Source organism: Engystomops pustulosus, chromosome 4 (assembly GCF_040894005.1).
Source record: "Engystomops pustulosus chromosome 4, aEngPut4.maternal, whole genome shotgun sequence".
NCBI lineage: Eukaryota > Metazoa > Chordata > Amphibia > Anura > Leptodactylidae > Engystomops > Engystomops pustulosus.
The window spans coordinates 118,007,273-118,024,146 of NC_092414.1; the positions used below are offsets into that span (position 1 = coordinate 118,007,273).

A 16,874-nucleotide genomic window follows, 5' to 3' on the forward strand; every position below is an offset into this window, starting at 1 on the left:
TCATATGACTTTTTTGCTTGGTGCTTAAGTGAGAAACAGATTGATCCATGCGTGCAACACAAGACCAATGAGTAATTCCAATAAGCGTGTAGTGTACGAGATGCACGACTGAAGCCTCAAAGCAGTGCTGTAGTAGTAATATACAAGAAAAATCGAACTGTGTTCAAATACTGGCTTGAAGAGGAGTGAAAATACAGAAATCACAACACATGTTTGGAATAGTCAGGAAAAGTGCTGACAACGCATTTTTAATGTACATTATAAGTGCTGCATTTATGCATCAATGTTAAATTTTGTAAAATGTATGAAAGGACTAACTTGATAAAACGGACATAATTGTGGTTTATTAACATGAATTAAAATGCCCAACCAGTGCTGTAATATGACAGTATATTACAAAAATTAAATGTCATATACTGTACTACTTCCACAAGGATCATACAATAAAAAAAATATGTACAATGTTTTATCAAATGAGGTGGAAGCTTTAAGCAATATACAAGCAAATACAGTATTTACAAAACTTCTAAAGAAGTCAAGATGTTAAAGCAGAACTATACATTAAATTACAAGTGTGTAAATTAGCAGGGAGTCATGTAACATTGAAACTGGCTGTGTTCTCTATACACGCAAACACAGAAGGGAGGGAAAGAATTAAATAAAAACATGTTAGTGCTCTTACTTGAGGATTTGGATCACATAAAAAACTTACAATAGAAAACATTCACTTAATGACAAGTGACATACATGTTGTGCAGTATCATCAGCTCTACTGCATCAGAACAGAACTGGAATGTTTACTCAATCGAAAGACTCAGAATTGGCTGCAAAGCACAAACTATCAGACGAGAAAAAAAAAAAACAAAAAAAAGGAAAAATGAAAGCGCACTGGTACTTTGATTTTACAAATTTTCATATACAGGCTTTAAAAAGTACCTTTACAAGGTACATAAAAAATTTACAATTTATTTTACACACCATTTTTAAAATGTCAAGCACAACAAAACCAAATCTAATGCCAGCCTGAGCCATGATAATTGTTTTGGAAAGGTGGCACCTGTGGTCTGTGAATAGGTAACTGGCCAGGCACTGTGGAGGCCTGCTGAGGCCCTTGTACTCCATGGGGTAGACTTACAGACCCAGGATGGGGACAGAACCCTGCAGGTGATGCAATACTGTTTGGTCCTTGAGGTTGAATATGCGGCCCCTGACTAGGAAGTGGATGGTGCTGTCCTGGTGCCGAGGACCCCACACTACTATGAACAGGAGCTTGACTTGAGTATGATGCTACAGGTGGGTGAGCCCCTGAAGGAAACATTGCAGGTCCTTGATGAGTCTGTAAATGTAATCCTTGTGCTGATGCGGAGTGATGTCCTGAACCACCAAGAACGTTAGCAGACTGAGGTGGAGGTGGTGGTGGTGGGGGAGGAGGGGGAGCATTGTTTAAAACATGCTGGTGCTGCACCTGTAGGCCTTGATGACCAGCTGGAACATGTTGCATGTGTGAATGGTGGGAACTTGGGCCGGGTGGAGGTGGTGGGGGAGGTGGCAAGTGGTGTCCTGTGGTCTGTGAATGAATAAGTGCGCCGCTAGCAACTGGGACCGCATGTACAGGACCTGAAACATGTGGTTGATGACATCCTGGTGGAGGTGGTGGTGGTGGGGGAGGGACACTTGATGCTGCACTCTGAAGGTGTACAGTAGCATTCTGAGAAGGCAAATAATGTCCAGAATTTACATGATGTCCTTGAACTGCTGGTTGCCCTGTGGGTGTTGCATGGCCTTGATTTGGACAGGATGTAAACACAGGTTGCTGGGGAATATTTCCTTTAATTTGACTATAGTTCTGAAAAGATGCATTTGTTTGCTGGTTTGGATAAAAGTTTGCAGCGGGTGGTGGGGGAGGGGGTGGTGGGACAGAGCTGTTCACAGTTTGTTGGTTAAAGGGACTGAAAACAGTAGAGCACTGTCCTGTCTGTGTCTGGGAAAACAACTGCCCACTTGCTGGCTGTGGATTTGAAGGTTGCAAGTTTTGAGACACCGGATAGAAGTTCACATGGTTTTCTCTGTGAGGTGTTGCCACCTGATGTGAAGAAGGATGGAGGGGTCTGTATGGAGATCCTAACTGTTGTGAATGAGGCTTTGGTGAAAGGTAACCATGCTGCAAGGGTGGGTGCGGCGTGGATGACTTCGGAGGTTGTTCTAGAATAGGGGAAGAAGGACAATGTTTTAAAGGGGTAGAAGGCAGCTTCTGTGAAGAAGGTTGTGCAATATGGGACTTTGAAATTGGTAATTGTTTCTGATGAGGCTCCGCTTTAAAGGGGCTCATATTTTCTACCACGGTTGTGTTTATGGTAGATTCTTGGGTAGCATCGACTTTCAAAGATGGTTTAGACCCTGAAGAACAAGGCTGTAAGAAAAAGATAAAAAGCACAATTTTAGATGTTGAATTTGCAAACTAAACTTGTTTAGACTTCTAATAAAAAGATTACATTAATCTCCACCAATATGCAAAATACAAAACATAATAAAGGAGGACAGTAAATTACATACATTTACACTCTCTATAGCAAACATAAGGGACAATGGCACCAAATATTAACCACTACACGACTTGGACCTTTTTTTGCGTTTCCAGGTTTTAGGAGTGCCATTACTTTTTTTTTTTTATCGCAGGTTGTGACTGCTGAAAAGCAGATTTTAGGTTCTTTCAATTTTGGTGGTATTACGATGCTTTATGTGTACAAGTGACTATGAAGCAACTGTAAACTCTACACATGTTCATCTATTCAATTTAGAAGATATGAAAGTAATTATTTTTTATTTGGGGTACATTTTTCACCATTAAAGTCAATTTAAATGCATTTTTAATAACATTTTACACTTTAAATCAAAATTGCATGAAGTGCCCAAGTCTATAAACTCTTTAATGCAATTACGAAAATGGGGCAAATATTCGCTTATAATATATGGTTTGTTGGAGTTTGTAAGTCAGGGACTGCCCCTATACTAGACGACCCCTAGTTACAGTCCGACCTCTCTACCCACTGTGACCTCTGGTGAAGCTCTCTGGATGCTTTACTTTACTGCCAGGCTGCAAATATCAGCTGTAAGGGGTCTGTAATGAAGTATTATTGACAATCCTTGTTCCCACTACAGCAAAAAAAAAAAAAAAAAAAAAAATCCAATTGTCACTGGGACAAAAATACATTTTGTCCGGAGTGTATAATGATAAAATAAGAATCAGTTCCGACTTGCGTACAAATTCAACTAAAGAACAAACCTAAAGAACCTATCTTGTACATAACCTGGGGACCGCCTGTAATGCTATATGCTGTAATTCGTTTTCTTTGTACACGTCAAAATTGTAAAAATTGCTGATGAATAATGCGACATTTCCAGAAAAGCTTGGCAGAAAAAGGGTTAATCCTTTCTTTAACATTACATGGCTTCCCTGCCAGCAGCATCCTGGGACTCGCCACACACCTACCCTCATCCTCACTCATTGCCCTCCTCCTCAGCCAGCCTCTCTTGTGCTACCACCCCCTCTTGTCAGCTCACTGCCACAAGAAATTCTCACTTTTACTCCCAAATCTTACCAAATTTTGTTTGGAAGGACTGCAGATCTTCTGGTGTGCATCTGGAGACTGGACTTCCTTAACATGTGCACTTTCTCCATTTTCTGTTTCACCATCTGAAAAGTCGAGATAGAATTTGAGCTATAATTATGGCTCCAAAAGGAACAATTACAGGAATAGTCATTATCAAAAATGTACCCATAGATCACGATCCACAAAAAGATATTTTTATGGATTATTGAGATTTAGTTGTGACATTTTTTCTGCTTATATTATACAAAAGGATATAAATAACTATTTGACCTACCGCCATCTTTATCCTTTCTGTGGTCACTTAATAACAAAGCTCTGTGATAGCTTCTTTCTCTGACTTGCTCCACAGAGGTTGAAGAAGTCCTGAAAGATAATCACATGATACAGTATGAAAGTAAAACTCTATGCAACAGCAATTCTAAATTGAAATACAGGCTACATAACACAACAGTTGTTCATCCTTGTTCCCAACAGCTCCAAGGAACAAGGATGAACAAGTGTCGATGTTAATGCTGACTATGGACTCAGCCAGTTACAGGCAGGAGCCTGACACTAAATGACATATTTTCTCTCTGCACCCTTTAAATTATTACAAAGAAAAATGGGGATGGGAAAACATAAGTTTTTTTTTCTTTACCATTGCACCTCAGGATCACTCTTCTCATTAGCGGCAGAATCTGTAACTTGAGAACTTTGGTCTGTCTCCTCTGAGGAAGTGTTCTCGGCTTCAGCTGGCAGTGGTAAAGTCAAATTAGCAACAGTCTCATTAGGTTCAACACTTTCCAAACTGTTACTAAAGTTTTCAATAGAAGTAGTAGGAGTAGAACAGCTCCCAGATATAGTTCCACTTTCAGGGTGTGGGGAAAGTGCAACCAGAGGCAAATTTTCAGGCTTTGAGCCACTCTTTCTTGCTTCACGTTGCCTTTTTCGGTACTCCAATAAGGATACCTAGAGGAAACCGCCGTAAGAAAATGAATGCAAAGTCCCTCCACACCAGTACTACAATAAGAATAGAAAAAATAATAGCTATAAAAAAGGAAAAGGTTGACTGTCTTTATATTTCTTTTACAGAAATATATTTAGATGGTCACTAACTTAAATGTTGCATAAGTCAATAGTCATTAAGTGAGCACATGAAACATACACAACACTATGAAATACATCTAAGAACAAAGATTTCTTGTCCATTTACTTAAGTAGGACGGGAGGCTAAGAATCTACGTTTGTTGAACGAGAAAACGAAACAGTCTACAGTCTAAGTTGCCATCGGTCAGCCGTAGGAACCCACATTTCTTACAACCAATCTTGCCTTGTCAGTAGGAGAGGATTAATTTGGTATTACAGGATTTCCCAACAACTTGCATCTTTTCTAACAGATGTAGAATTGGTACTATAAAGAAATACTGCAGAATATTTACCAACCTTTTTCTTTTGTGGAGGATTTAATGGCGTTCCATTTCCATCTAGTACACCATCGCTGCTAAGTGCTCGACCAAATCCAGCAACAAGTCCTTCTTCAGAGGAACAAAAAATGGATCCATCCATGTACATACTACGGGCATCTTCTTGTAAGAGGCACTTTGACTCACTCATTCGGAAACCACCACCAACTTCTAACTGGTGAGAAGGGGTCAAGTCTCTCAAATTAGAATTAACTGAAGAGAAGTTCACTCCTGTCCTTTCTGGGCTTTTGATCCAAGATGAATATACTGCCCCCCGTCCACAGTGAGCATTTTCCTGCTGGCTGTTTGAATCAGTCCTATCCCGGGACGAAGGCTCCATATTTTTCTGTAATGCAGTATGTTCATTTATTTCAAGTGCCATATGAAGATCTACTGTGGAGTCACTTTCTGGTGTACATTGTCTGTTTAACTCAGTCCTGCTCCGTGGGCTACAATATCCAATAGTCTTTATTTCTTGAACACCAATTTCAGCAAGATTAGAATTTCTGAAAGAATTCAAAGCCAAAGTTGTTCCTGTTTGATCAACACCCTGTTAACAAAAATGAAAATGGTAAAGGCTCTGGCTGGCTGCATCATTCAGGCTGCGCTCACATGTTGCAATTTGTTTGCGTTTAACGCATGTGTCTTCAAACAGAGATTTGCCCAATTACTTTGTTAACATTGTGCTTACAAAACACAACTATTAATGCAATGTTAACATGCACTAACAAAGAGTTAACAAACACATGCTTTAACAAAGTATTAACGCACATATTTTGCAATGCCAATAATCGGTGAATCTGAATGGGGAAAGAAGGATCGCCCGTCCGCTGCTTGCACAGGCTGATTAACTCTGGCCAGGATAAGTGTTGCTCCAGTATTTGCCAAAAAGGCGTATAGGGAAGCAACATGTAGCGTATAACATGCAGAATAAAAGGGTTTGTCTAGGGATAAAAGAAAATTGATATATTGCTTGGACGGCTTAAAAAATAATAATAAACGCCTTATGTTCACCTCCTTTACTACTGCTGCTCAATTGGCGGATTTGTGTTTGCATACAAAGGACAGTGGTGCCATCCGACCACTGCCAACCGCCTGTCATTCAGGAGTACGAGGAGTAGCATGTGCACATCAGTGGTCACTGATGAGTACAAACCGCAGCATAAAAACACAATCAGAAACCAACTTAGGTGTTACTGCTGGGTAAATTCAGCTGGCATTCCACTACAAGTCTGTCCAGAAGATCTGTGGCACAATACTGATGGATCGAGGAGGAGTTAAGTGAAATCAACGTTATCCACATGGAAACGGACGTTCAGATTTTAGATTCACAGTACGTCATTAGTCCTGTTAACTGAAACTGAGGTTACCGACCTGCCATCTTCATGGCACAGTGTCAGCCTATGCATGTGCTATACACTGCTAATTCCCTGCAATACATCAGTTTTGCAGAGTAAGCTGTGTGTGGTGTTAATGGTTCAGTCAGTTAAAAGCATACATACATGGCAAAAACTGCTGTGTGCCCTAGATGAGCTGAATCATTTCCCTCCACATGGAGGATTTGAAGTTTTCTTTCTGCAGTTACTGAAATACATTCTTTTTGTATGTTAAAACAAATCATGTAAGAACTAAACCTTGTTTCTGTACATTAGTACTTACATCCTGGCCACAGGATTTCCGATTAAGTTCTGGAGAACTTTCTGGCGAAGAAATGCTCTGGAAATAAATGAAAAGGTAAATGCTTAATAAAAGAGTGCCACCAAAGGGTTGCAAAAGCTTGCAGGTGTACTCATCCTCTTATGGCTGCCTTTACAATATATGCGGTGACCATTTTCCACGCAAAAAGGGAAAGCACCAAAACACTTTCATCAACTATATGCCCCCAATTAGGCAAAAAATGCATCTTTACAGGGGGGTCATATATAATTATAAACATGTAATGTGTTTTTATTTAATAGTGCTGCAAAATGCACAAACATTTGGCATAAAAGTTAGGCCATTTCTGCCAACTAGGTTTATTGGAAGCTGTGGTTTAGCAAAACTGGTGGAGAAGACTATAGCAAAACATTTTGCACCAAACTTAACCAAAAGGTATTGTAAACTTTACCAGGCAACCTATGTAACAGATGTAAAATATCAATATCAAAATTAAGAAATTCTTAGGACAAAAACAAACAAACAAAAAACCAGATGGCAATGGCGGCCCGGTGCCACACGTGTTTCCTATGGAGGGAGGAGGGGTCACCACCTCCTCACCTCCTGGTATGCCCGCACAACACTTTACTTAAATACAATAAAGCCTGCTGCTACTTACCTCAAAATGCAAGTGACTCCCACGTATACATGGAGTTATAGGTGTAACAGGTGAAAAGGACTGCTTGCAGTTACTACGACTTTCTTCCTCTACTTTTACCCTCGGAGGTGTAGTAAACAGTGAAGTATCAGTGTTCGGTATATCTGCATGGGTTGGTGTAGCATAAGGAGATGCAGTAGGTGTAGAATTTTCTGAGTAAGCACAGTCCAACAACTGATATAATCTCCGTTTTTTCAATGGAGTTGTTAGATCTGTTTGTCGAGGAGAAAAAGAACAATGATTTTACACAAAAAGACACAAATATGTATAATGTATGCAAGGCAAAACATAATTGAAAACTTTAGTTCAGTGACTTAAGTGACAGGTTTCCTTTAAAAGGGAACCTGTTGGCAGATTTACCCCACTAGACTACTAGTCAAATTTGACATGTAGAAGATAAAAATGCCCTTTACTTATGGTGAGGGATCTCCGAAATGCTGGAGGGTGGGTCGAGGAGAGCCGGTCAGTACATTTACCGCCCCTCCCCCCTCTTAACTTTAAACCACCAAATGGTGTTAGGGAAATACGGTAATTGTCACTAGTGTTATTGTTATAGTTTCAAAAAGTTTCTAAACTTTTTGTTGCAGTTGAGAGAATAGATGAAGCACGATTTACCAGTTTGAGATGGGGTTTCACAACTTGATATTGTGTGCAATTACAGAGGATTTAGGTCTTCAAGGTGTCATTTTGAGCCTTATGCATTAGATGATATGTGTTCTCTCATTTGATTTGTATTGATAATAACCTTTATTCAGGTATACAGGCGGTCCCCTACTTAAGAACACACGACTTACATACGACCCCTAGTTACAAACGGACCTCTGGATATTGGTAATTTATTGTACTTTAGTCCTAGGCTACAATAACCAGCTATAACAGTTATCAAATATGTCTGTAATGAAGCTTTAGTGTTAATATTGATTCTTATGACAACCCAACATTTTTAAAATCCAATTGTCACAGAGACCAAAAAAGTTCTGCCTGGGATTACAATGATAAAATATACAGTTCCGACTTACATACAAATTCAACTTAAGAACAAACCTACAGTCCCTATCTTGCATGTAACCCGGGGACTGCCTGTATAAGCTACTTGGAGGATCCTGTTTTATAATGTAATATATTGTACTATATTGAATAAACCGGATTTGAAAACAACAAAAAAACCCTGCAAAATATGACTTTTTTCACCCCATTATCAAATTTTATTTCAATCAAGTTTAGTGGTTGCAGGGGTAGAGTCACTTCAGAAGCCCTATCTTTGGTTCTATAGTACCAAGAAACACTGTTTTAGGCCAAATTAAAGATAATGATCTCATTTCAGAAATACAGAAAGCTAAAAAAAATAGTTGGAATTAAAAGCTGCAGTTAAAAGTCCAGTTCCTGTCTATATGTCCAGTTCTGTAATTCACAGATAGGAAGTAAAAGACATGATTCTCATCTTTAATATGTAAAAAATGTATCTAGGTACTATAGATGTTGCCACTGCAACCACTAAACTTGTTTGACAAAGACCAAGTGCAAAATCCTGCATGCATATTTGATAAATAAAGAGAACACTTGATAGAAAGGATCACAACGGAGTACTGCTACTTTTTCCTCAACTTGGTGAGAAGAGTCCTATTTGTCTGACTTTACAGAGGATTTTTTTTTTGACAGGTAAAACATGTGAGATTTCACATAAGAGGGAATTAAGAAAGAAAATTTCAGAATCTACCCGAGGGAACTAGTAGTTTAGTTGGTTAAAATCTGGTGACAGGTTCCCTTTAAGCTAGACTTTCTAGAAACCCCAGGTAGGGTATGGAATACCATTTTAGGATCGTATATTATGTAAAATGTAATCAACAAGGCTGTTTAAAGGCTAGTTATCTGTTACAGACAAAAACTTCCTACCGTATATACTAGAGTATAAGCAGTTTTTCAGCAGAAAAAATGTGCTGAAAAACCCAAACTCTGCTTATACTTGAGTGAAAAAAATAAATAAATAAAAACTAACCTTTCCAGCGGCCCCCGTAGGTCTTCTGTGTGATCCGTCCAGCAGCGGCGGCAGGTCCGTGCGACAGCACATGATCTGATGTCAGCCGCTGCAATGGTATCGTGTGTGTGCTGGCAGCCAGCCAGCCGTGGTGGCTGACGTCATAACTGTGCGCTGCAGACGGATCGCACTGAAGACCCGCGGGGGCCGATGGAAAGGCGAGTTTTGAGGGTTTTTTAAATTAACTGGCTGCGGGGAGCCGGCTGTACGACGAGACGAGGAGGCCAGCTATATACATTGGGGCAGGGGCTGTAACCAATGTATTTCCCACCCTCTGCTTATACTTGAGTCAATAGATTTTCCCAGTTTTTTGTGGTAAAATTAGGGGCCTCTGCTTATACTCGAGTATAAACAGTAGTTTAATATTTAGCATGTACAGAGAAACAGATGCCCATAATGTATCATAAGTATTTTATTGAAAGTAAGTAACAAAACACATACATTTAAAAACATTTAAAAAGCACTATCAGTGCTAAAAACAAGCCAGTAGACCCCATGCCTAATAATTGCTAAATAGTGGCTATATATAGGTGAAAAAATTCCAACAGCCGCAAACAAAAATGTAATCAAAACAAGTATCAATTCCAGCCTGGTCAAGCAGGCGAAACGCGTGGGAATTTCTCTAGCCCCCAATGCCTAGCCTCTACATTTATGCTATACAGGTAATTATGGTTTGATGTACCATACAGCTGTCTGACTAATACCACACTTGTGGAATTGATACTTGTTTGATTATATTTTTCTTTGCAGCTGTTGGAATTTTTTCACCTATATATAGCCACTATTTAGCAATTATTAGGCATGGGATCTACTGGTTGTTTTTAGCACTGATAGTGCTTTTTAAATGTTTTTAAATGTATGTGTTTTGTTACTTACTTTCAATAAAATACTTATGATACATTATGGGCATCTCTGTTTCTCTGTACATGTTTAATCTTTCAATTAGATGCCCGTAGGTTATCACTTTCAGACCCTACTCCATACATTTATTAGTAGTTTAATATTTCATGCAATGTAAGGGAAGGCAGGGAAAACAGCGCCTCCAAACATGTTATTTGAGCAGAAAGGGAGCTTCAGTGTTATTTTTTCCATCTGAAATATGGAAAGCACTAGTGGAGGTGGTGCAAATGGACACCTAAGGAAACCAATCCACTGAAATCAATTAAATCTATGATCGTGATGGAAGCAAATGGAGGTTCAAACACTGGTGATCAGTTTGGGTGCCGTGCAAAATAAGAGAAAAATAGAAAACCTTATATTTTATACTAACTAATTCGGGCCAATCATAAAGTTGTAAAATCTTGAGTTAATTCATCTATACATACTGTAAAGGTGGAATATAAGGTAAAAATCAAACTTTACTGACCCATAAGGAGGCTTGTTTGCACAAAGCTGTCATTTTAATTTGTAGGGCATAATCATTTGGAACATTTCTACTGTGACATGTAGACCCACTCTTACATATACAACAAAACATTTTTGTGTTTTATTTTATCTTACCTGCCAAAGGACAACTGCCATTCATTACTAAATGGCATTTATTTTCAGCAAATGTAACTGGACTCTGAGATCCATCTTCGACTGGGGAATCAAATGGGTTTATTGGCGCAGAATGTTCTTCTTCCAAAGCTTGTTTCAGCCAACGCTAAAAGAATAATAATTATAGTTATTGAAAAAAGTACAGTTTGAAATAGGTGTTACAGAAAAAAATATAGATCCCTGATAGACCAGCAAAAATCTTAATAAATCTGGATTCTTACCTTTTTGCAACAACTTGTAACATTCTCCTCATCTTTTTTCTTCTTCTTTTCAGAAAGAAAAGGCGAGGTAAATCGAATATAGTGCTTTGGAGTGGTGTACATGTGTGGGCTGTAAATGAGACCCGGCAGTGAATTCAATTGTGTAGCAAGGACTTCTGGATCTGTAGTTATCCGTAGAGGTTTTTCCAAAAAGTTCTCTCCATGCTTCGCAGATTTTTCATGCTTCTCGCTTAACCATTCATTAACCAGATGCTAGAAACAACAAAAAATGAGCTTTAAAGTCTTCCTGTGCAATAATCTAAAATGCTGTATACAGCCGACTGATAATGCGATACAACACACATAAAACTTTTAATTACCATTTTCTATTTTATAACACATTAAGATTTTGTTATAAAACTCACAAAATAAAAATATATCACAAAAAAGGGGGGAAGTAAAAAAAAAAAAAAAATTTAAATTATGGAGCTTCACTTGGACCTCTCTTTCTTGCAAAATATACACATGGATGTATGAATACTGCAGGTAAAGGGGGCGGCACCATCAAAGTACTGTGTTAGCTCCTCCTAGACCGCACTTGAAAAACAATTTTTTTGTTTGTTTTGTGTCCAAAGGACATTAGAAGGTCCATCTTTATTAATTGTCCCCACACCCTCATTCTTCCGGAAAGTCTGGGAATTTAAGAATGACTGCAGTATTGCCTAAAACTAACTCCAAGTAGCTGTGCAAGTTCCTCTCAGAATTCTCTGTCACCAAAATACATGTCCAGGAATCATTATTGGAATCAAATTTTTAACAGAATCAATAACATAGACAAAGAAAACAATAACCTAAACCATGGACATAAAGTAAGGAATATCTAACAAAACGGAAAAGGTTTGTTGCCACCAATGGGAAAACACTTTTTAACATAAATTGAATGCAATCTTAAGCCCCTTTGACAAAGCAGTAAATGCACCTACTCCCTTCTGACACCAGAGACAGTCAGTACTCATTCTTCTCCTCAGTTCCCTATAAATACAGGTAACTTTTTAAGGCGTTTCACACAGGATTTGAATGCGTTTCCATTCTGCAAAAATGCTAATCCAGTGTGGCTGGTTTTAGACTCGCAACTAAATCGCAATATACCAGTACACCAAAAAAAAGTTAGAGAAAATCATTCTGAATCAAAAATAGTATTTAAAAAAAAAAAATCTTTATTAAATATATAGATTTAAAAATTCATAAAACAATGTATCCCCACATGAGACAATGGGTACAGCCAGGTAGTAAGCCCAAACAATTATAGTTGACATGAATATATAAATACTTCAATATAGGACCCCCATGAATGTTACCCGATGTTACAAAACGGGTACGTGTAACAACTTATTCATACATTTATGTGTATCGCATCTCAAATATATACATCATATTTCAGCTGCATAGAGCTACCAGGTCCAGTGGCATACATTTAGTAAAGATGGTCATATGACAGGTTGACTGAAATAACATACCCGAAAGGGGTCTAGGATAGTGATATACACCCAATGACAGCTACACAAAGCTATAAACGTAAACATCCCACTGCTAGAGAATAGAAGGATCCCATTATGAAGGGCAGCCGTTTCAACCACAGCTGGTCTTTATCAAGGGGTAACCATTCTCTCATCTGGGATACATTATTTCATGAATTTTTAATTCTATATACTTAATAAAGATTGTTTTTTGATACCATATTTGCTTAGACTGGTTCTCTTTTTTTGGTGTATTGACATACAATACAACAACAAAATTTGAATAGGGTCCCTTAGTATTAAAGGGAGCAACATAAAATAATTATCCACAAGCTTAGACATTAGCCATACAGGATGTTCATAGCCTAAAAGCCTCATAATTTGTGACCATCACACTAATTAAACTGTTTAGTTTTAGTGATACATTGAATAATTTTAGGTGGCTTCAACTTTTAATTTTGTGTAGTTCCAGTTCCATTCCTACCTATTATATAGTAAAAATGCTATATAGTAACTACCCAGCATTAGGGTTAGGTTTTTGTAGGTCGGTGTGAAATTTGTGACTTTATTTTTAAATATAGCTATAGTTGCCATGACACACAGCTCCAGAATTCCACTTTTTCATGGGTCTTAGAAGAAAACTGCAGGCTTAAGGAGCCTCTAGAGGCTGATATAATGTCCAACAGAAAACCCATGTGGGAAAATGCCTGACATTACAGTGCCCTAGAATGAGGACTAGGTCATCAAGAGCAATACATATCTGCTTTTCTTCAAGCAGCAAGGACATTTGGCATCCCTGGGCATGTGGAGTTTTTATAAAACTTTCAATAGGAACGTCATGTCCGTTTCAATAACCACTTATGTGGTAAACATTCAGTTGGCAATCTACTCGGAAATGTCTAGGAGCAATAACAAAGTAATATAATATAGAAGTATAGAAGAAACCATGTAAGAAATGTGATATCACAGAGAATGCAAATACTTAATAAAAACAGACATATCGGAAAAGCTGACAGAGCCACACTGTCCTAAACATTAAGAATGGATATTGATTATATTCTGCATGTCTAAATCACAGCAGTTTAGTACACATTTTAGGACACAGCATAAAATACTTGTGTGGAAAAATAATTCACAAGACTGCCTTTGATACATACTGTAAAAAGAGTGTCCTTCCATTTTTGAAGTGCCACACAAGTGTTTACGCAAGACTGAAAACAGAATGGCAATGTAAGCATTATTCATAAGACACTTGCTAAAATGGGAAACAAGTAGAAAAGCATGCCATGGGTTACAATTCTATAAAAAATATCTTAGCTTGCAAGTGATCTAAGTACATATAAAACAGAGTTCTGCCATTAAAATAATTAAACTGGCATTTTCACAAAAATAATAATTACATGAGAAACTCACTTGCATACAGTATGTGCAATGTTATATTTTATATATACCTTATTTAGTTATTTTTAATCTATGTATAAAAAAAGGTAAGAGGGGCTAGTCTTGGATTTGCTTTTTGTCTGCAGACTAACAAACTAGCTCAGAGATTAAAGATAAAAAAAAGAAAAGTAAAAACAGGAAGATGAAATGACCAGCTGTCTCCTGACTGACTTCTCACCATGAGATTATACCTTTTTTGTCTTGGGGTATTTTGATGAACATTTGTTTTGAACAATTGTTTCAACTTCAGGAACCTCCTCTACTTCTGGGGTAGCAGTCACTATAGCTGTAGTATTGTTATCACAGACTGGCTCTTCTACAAGAGTGCTCGTCTCTGGTTCCACTTGCTGTGGGCCAACTTCTACATCTGGGGAAGAAGGCTGAACATCTGAGCAGTTGCTGATAGTTCTATGCCGACGACGTTGCTGACCAATGTGAGTTCTGCTTCTAGTAAAGCTTTTTCTTTGCTTGGTGCGATTAATTTTAGCAGGGGTAGGCTTGCAGACTGGCTCCTCTTTCACTGGTTCCTAATAGATATAAAAGTAAAAAGATAAATTGTCATCAAACCATAACCATAGTTCATTTTCTTTTGGATCATTTTTTCTACTTTATAGGACAAAATAGCTAGTGTTTTCAAGAATGCTGAAAAATCTGGGGTGTGTATATGACGACTATTCTTTAAATTAAACCTAGTCAATGCAGGATATTACCAGAGAAATTGTCAAAAAGGGTGAAAAATGGAAAATGTTCAGAAATTAAAAGCATAAGAAACTATCATGTTGAAAAAGCAAGACCTTCACATAGACATCTTTACCTGAGGAAGTTCAGGGTCATTGGGAACTTGTAAATCTTTTGTTTCAGGCTTGACATCAGTTTTAGATGTGCTAATTCTCTCTAAAGCCTGTTCTCTTCTTTTCTCACGCTTTTCCAGTCTAGCAAAAGCTTGAAGAATAGCCTCCATTTTCCTTTCCTCTCTCGTCTAAAAAGGTCATACAAAAAAAAATTAAAAAAATGTCCATCAATGGCTGTAACAAATAACATGTAAAAAAGATTAGGGTTTCCAAGGTAGATATCAAGTGTTAAAGCAAAATGTTCCAAAACAACATTTTAAAAATTTCCTCCTCCTCCTACAACAATGCAGAGCTCTTTTTACATTGTATTTGACCGATTTGCCTTTTTAGAACATTCCCAGCTATACACATGGACAAATAATTGTTGGTACCCTTATGTTACAGAAATAACACTCAATGGTCACGTAAACTTCTCAGTTATCTAAGTTAACAATACATAACTCAGTGGTGTTTTTTTCATGATGAGGAGGTTGCCGCACATCTAATTACCGAGGGGAGGTATTTCCATACCTAAGCTTGTACTTCCCAGTTGTTTTTGTTGTAAAATTAGGAACAGCTTATCCTTGAGTATATCTAGTATTTATTACTCTAATCACGGTGCTGTGTGGCTTTATGGTGCGTGTCATACTCCACAAAGACCAAAAGGAAGCTAAAGCTAGAGCTGCCACAGGAAAAAAAAGAAAATGATAAGGTAAAGACTATAAAGCTACATGCTTTATAGTCTGTGTTTCATCAGACCTCACATGCCGATGACCACAATAAAGAAAGCCTAAGCCACAAACAGGCAGGAATAGAACATGCAGTTTTGCAGCTTGGGCAGTCAAGCTCATGCAAAGTGCAGTGGAAACTTTGATGACCCAAAGAAACACAGCAAAAAGCAGCGTCCATCTGCCTGAAGCTTAAGAAAAATTCCAACCATCTTATTACTTCAATCGCACATATTATGAAGAATTTAAGGTGCTGTCAGACGATTGAATAAAAGCACAAGGGGGTGGACCATGGCCGATTACATATAAGTTTCTATGCAAATGCCTTCGAGCGGCAATCAGCACCCGGTTTTATGCATTTAGACAATGAAAGACATTGGGTGCTGGTTGCCAATTGCTTGTGTTTGTATACAAACGCATATGCGATCGGCCAACAGCACACTAAGGGACAGCAGCCGACCTTCCTGTACACGACCTAAAGATGAAAAAACTGGGACAAAACATAGATGACAAACTGGGCTAAAAGAAAAAAAAGGTAACCAAAGAGCTCAGAAATAATTCCAAAATAGATTAGAAGTAAATGTCAAGATTAAAGAGTGCTATTTACAGTTGTTTATTTTCAATTTAATGTATTGCTACTTGTCGGTTTCAAGGTACTTCTGTGAACACCATAGGTTTTACATTAACGCAAGAGTAGCTACAATTTTGTCCACGTTTCTAGACTAGACTCATGAACAAACATTACATTGAACCAGTCTCAAATCTCCAGCCACCATCCATGTAAGACAAAATGAACAATCTTTCTCAAAGCCTGCTAACCATTACTCCATGTGACAAAGCAATACCAGCCAAAACTTTCTTCTTCAAGCAATATATATTTTTAAATAAAAGCAACTGGTATTAAACAAAAAAAACCACCCCAAATTTTGCATAGTAATTCATTAAAAGCACAATATATATTTCACATTCAAGACAGTCTGAAAGGCATCTTATATAGAATAATATGGTAATTGGCATCTATAGTCATTTGACCATCACTTTTATTCACAAACAGAAGGTCAAGAAGAAGGGTACATGAAAATGCCCAGATTTTGTCATCTCAATATCAGCAACAAATTGTATTCTAAACAATGGATTTCATACAAAATAGAAACATACCTGTCAGAATATATTACTACG

At 37.9% G+C, this 16,874-nt stretch overlaps 1 protein-coding gene across 1 annotated transcript in view; it reads right to left on the bottom strand.

Moving 5' to 3' along the window:
- Window positions 1-212: 212 nt before the first annotated feature.
- KMT2E (lysine methyltransferase 2E (inactive)) overlaps window positions 213-16,874 on the bottom strand; it is a 54,585-nt gene continuing 37,923 nt past the window's right edge. Inside the window, exons 15-25 of the mRNA XM_072147204.1 lie at window positions 14,952-15,116; window positions 14,329-14,664; window positions 11,202-11,453; window positions 10,942-11,086; window positions 7,368-7,618; window positions 6,713-6,769; window positions 5,034-5,603; window positions 4,249-4,559; window positions 3,886-3,974; window positions 3,600-3,694; window positions 213-2,410 (exon numbers count right to left, since the gene is read on the bottom strand). Coding sequence (XP_072003305.1) covers window positions 1,013-2,410; window positions 3,600-3,694; window positions 3,886-3,974; window positions 4,249-4,559; window positions 5,034-5,603; window positions 6,713-6,769; window positions 7,368-7,618; window positions 10,942-11,086; window positions 11,202-11,453; window positions 14,329-14,664; window positions 14,952-15,116 — 3,669 coding nt within the window. The 3' untranslated portion in view covers window positions 213-1,012. The remainder of the gene's footprint in view (window positions 2,411-3,599; window positions 3,695-3,885; window positions 3,975-4,248; window positions 4,560-5,033; window positions 5,604-6,712; window positions 6,770-7,367; window positions 7,619-10,941; window positions 11,087-11,201; window positions 11,454-14,328; window positions 14,665-14,951; window positions 15,117-16,874) is intronic.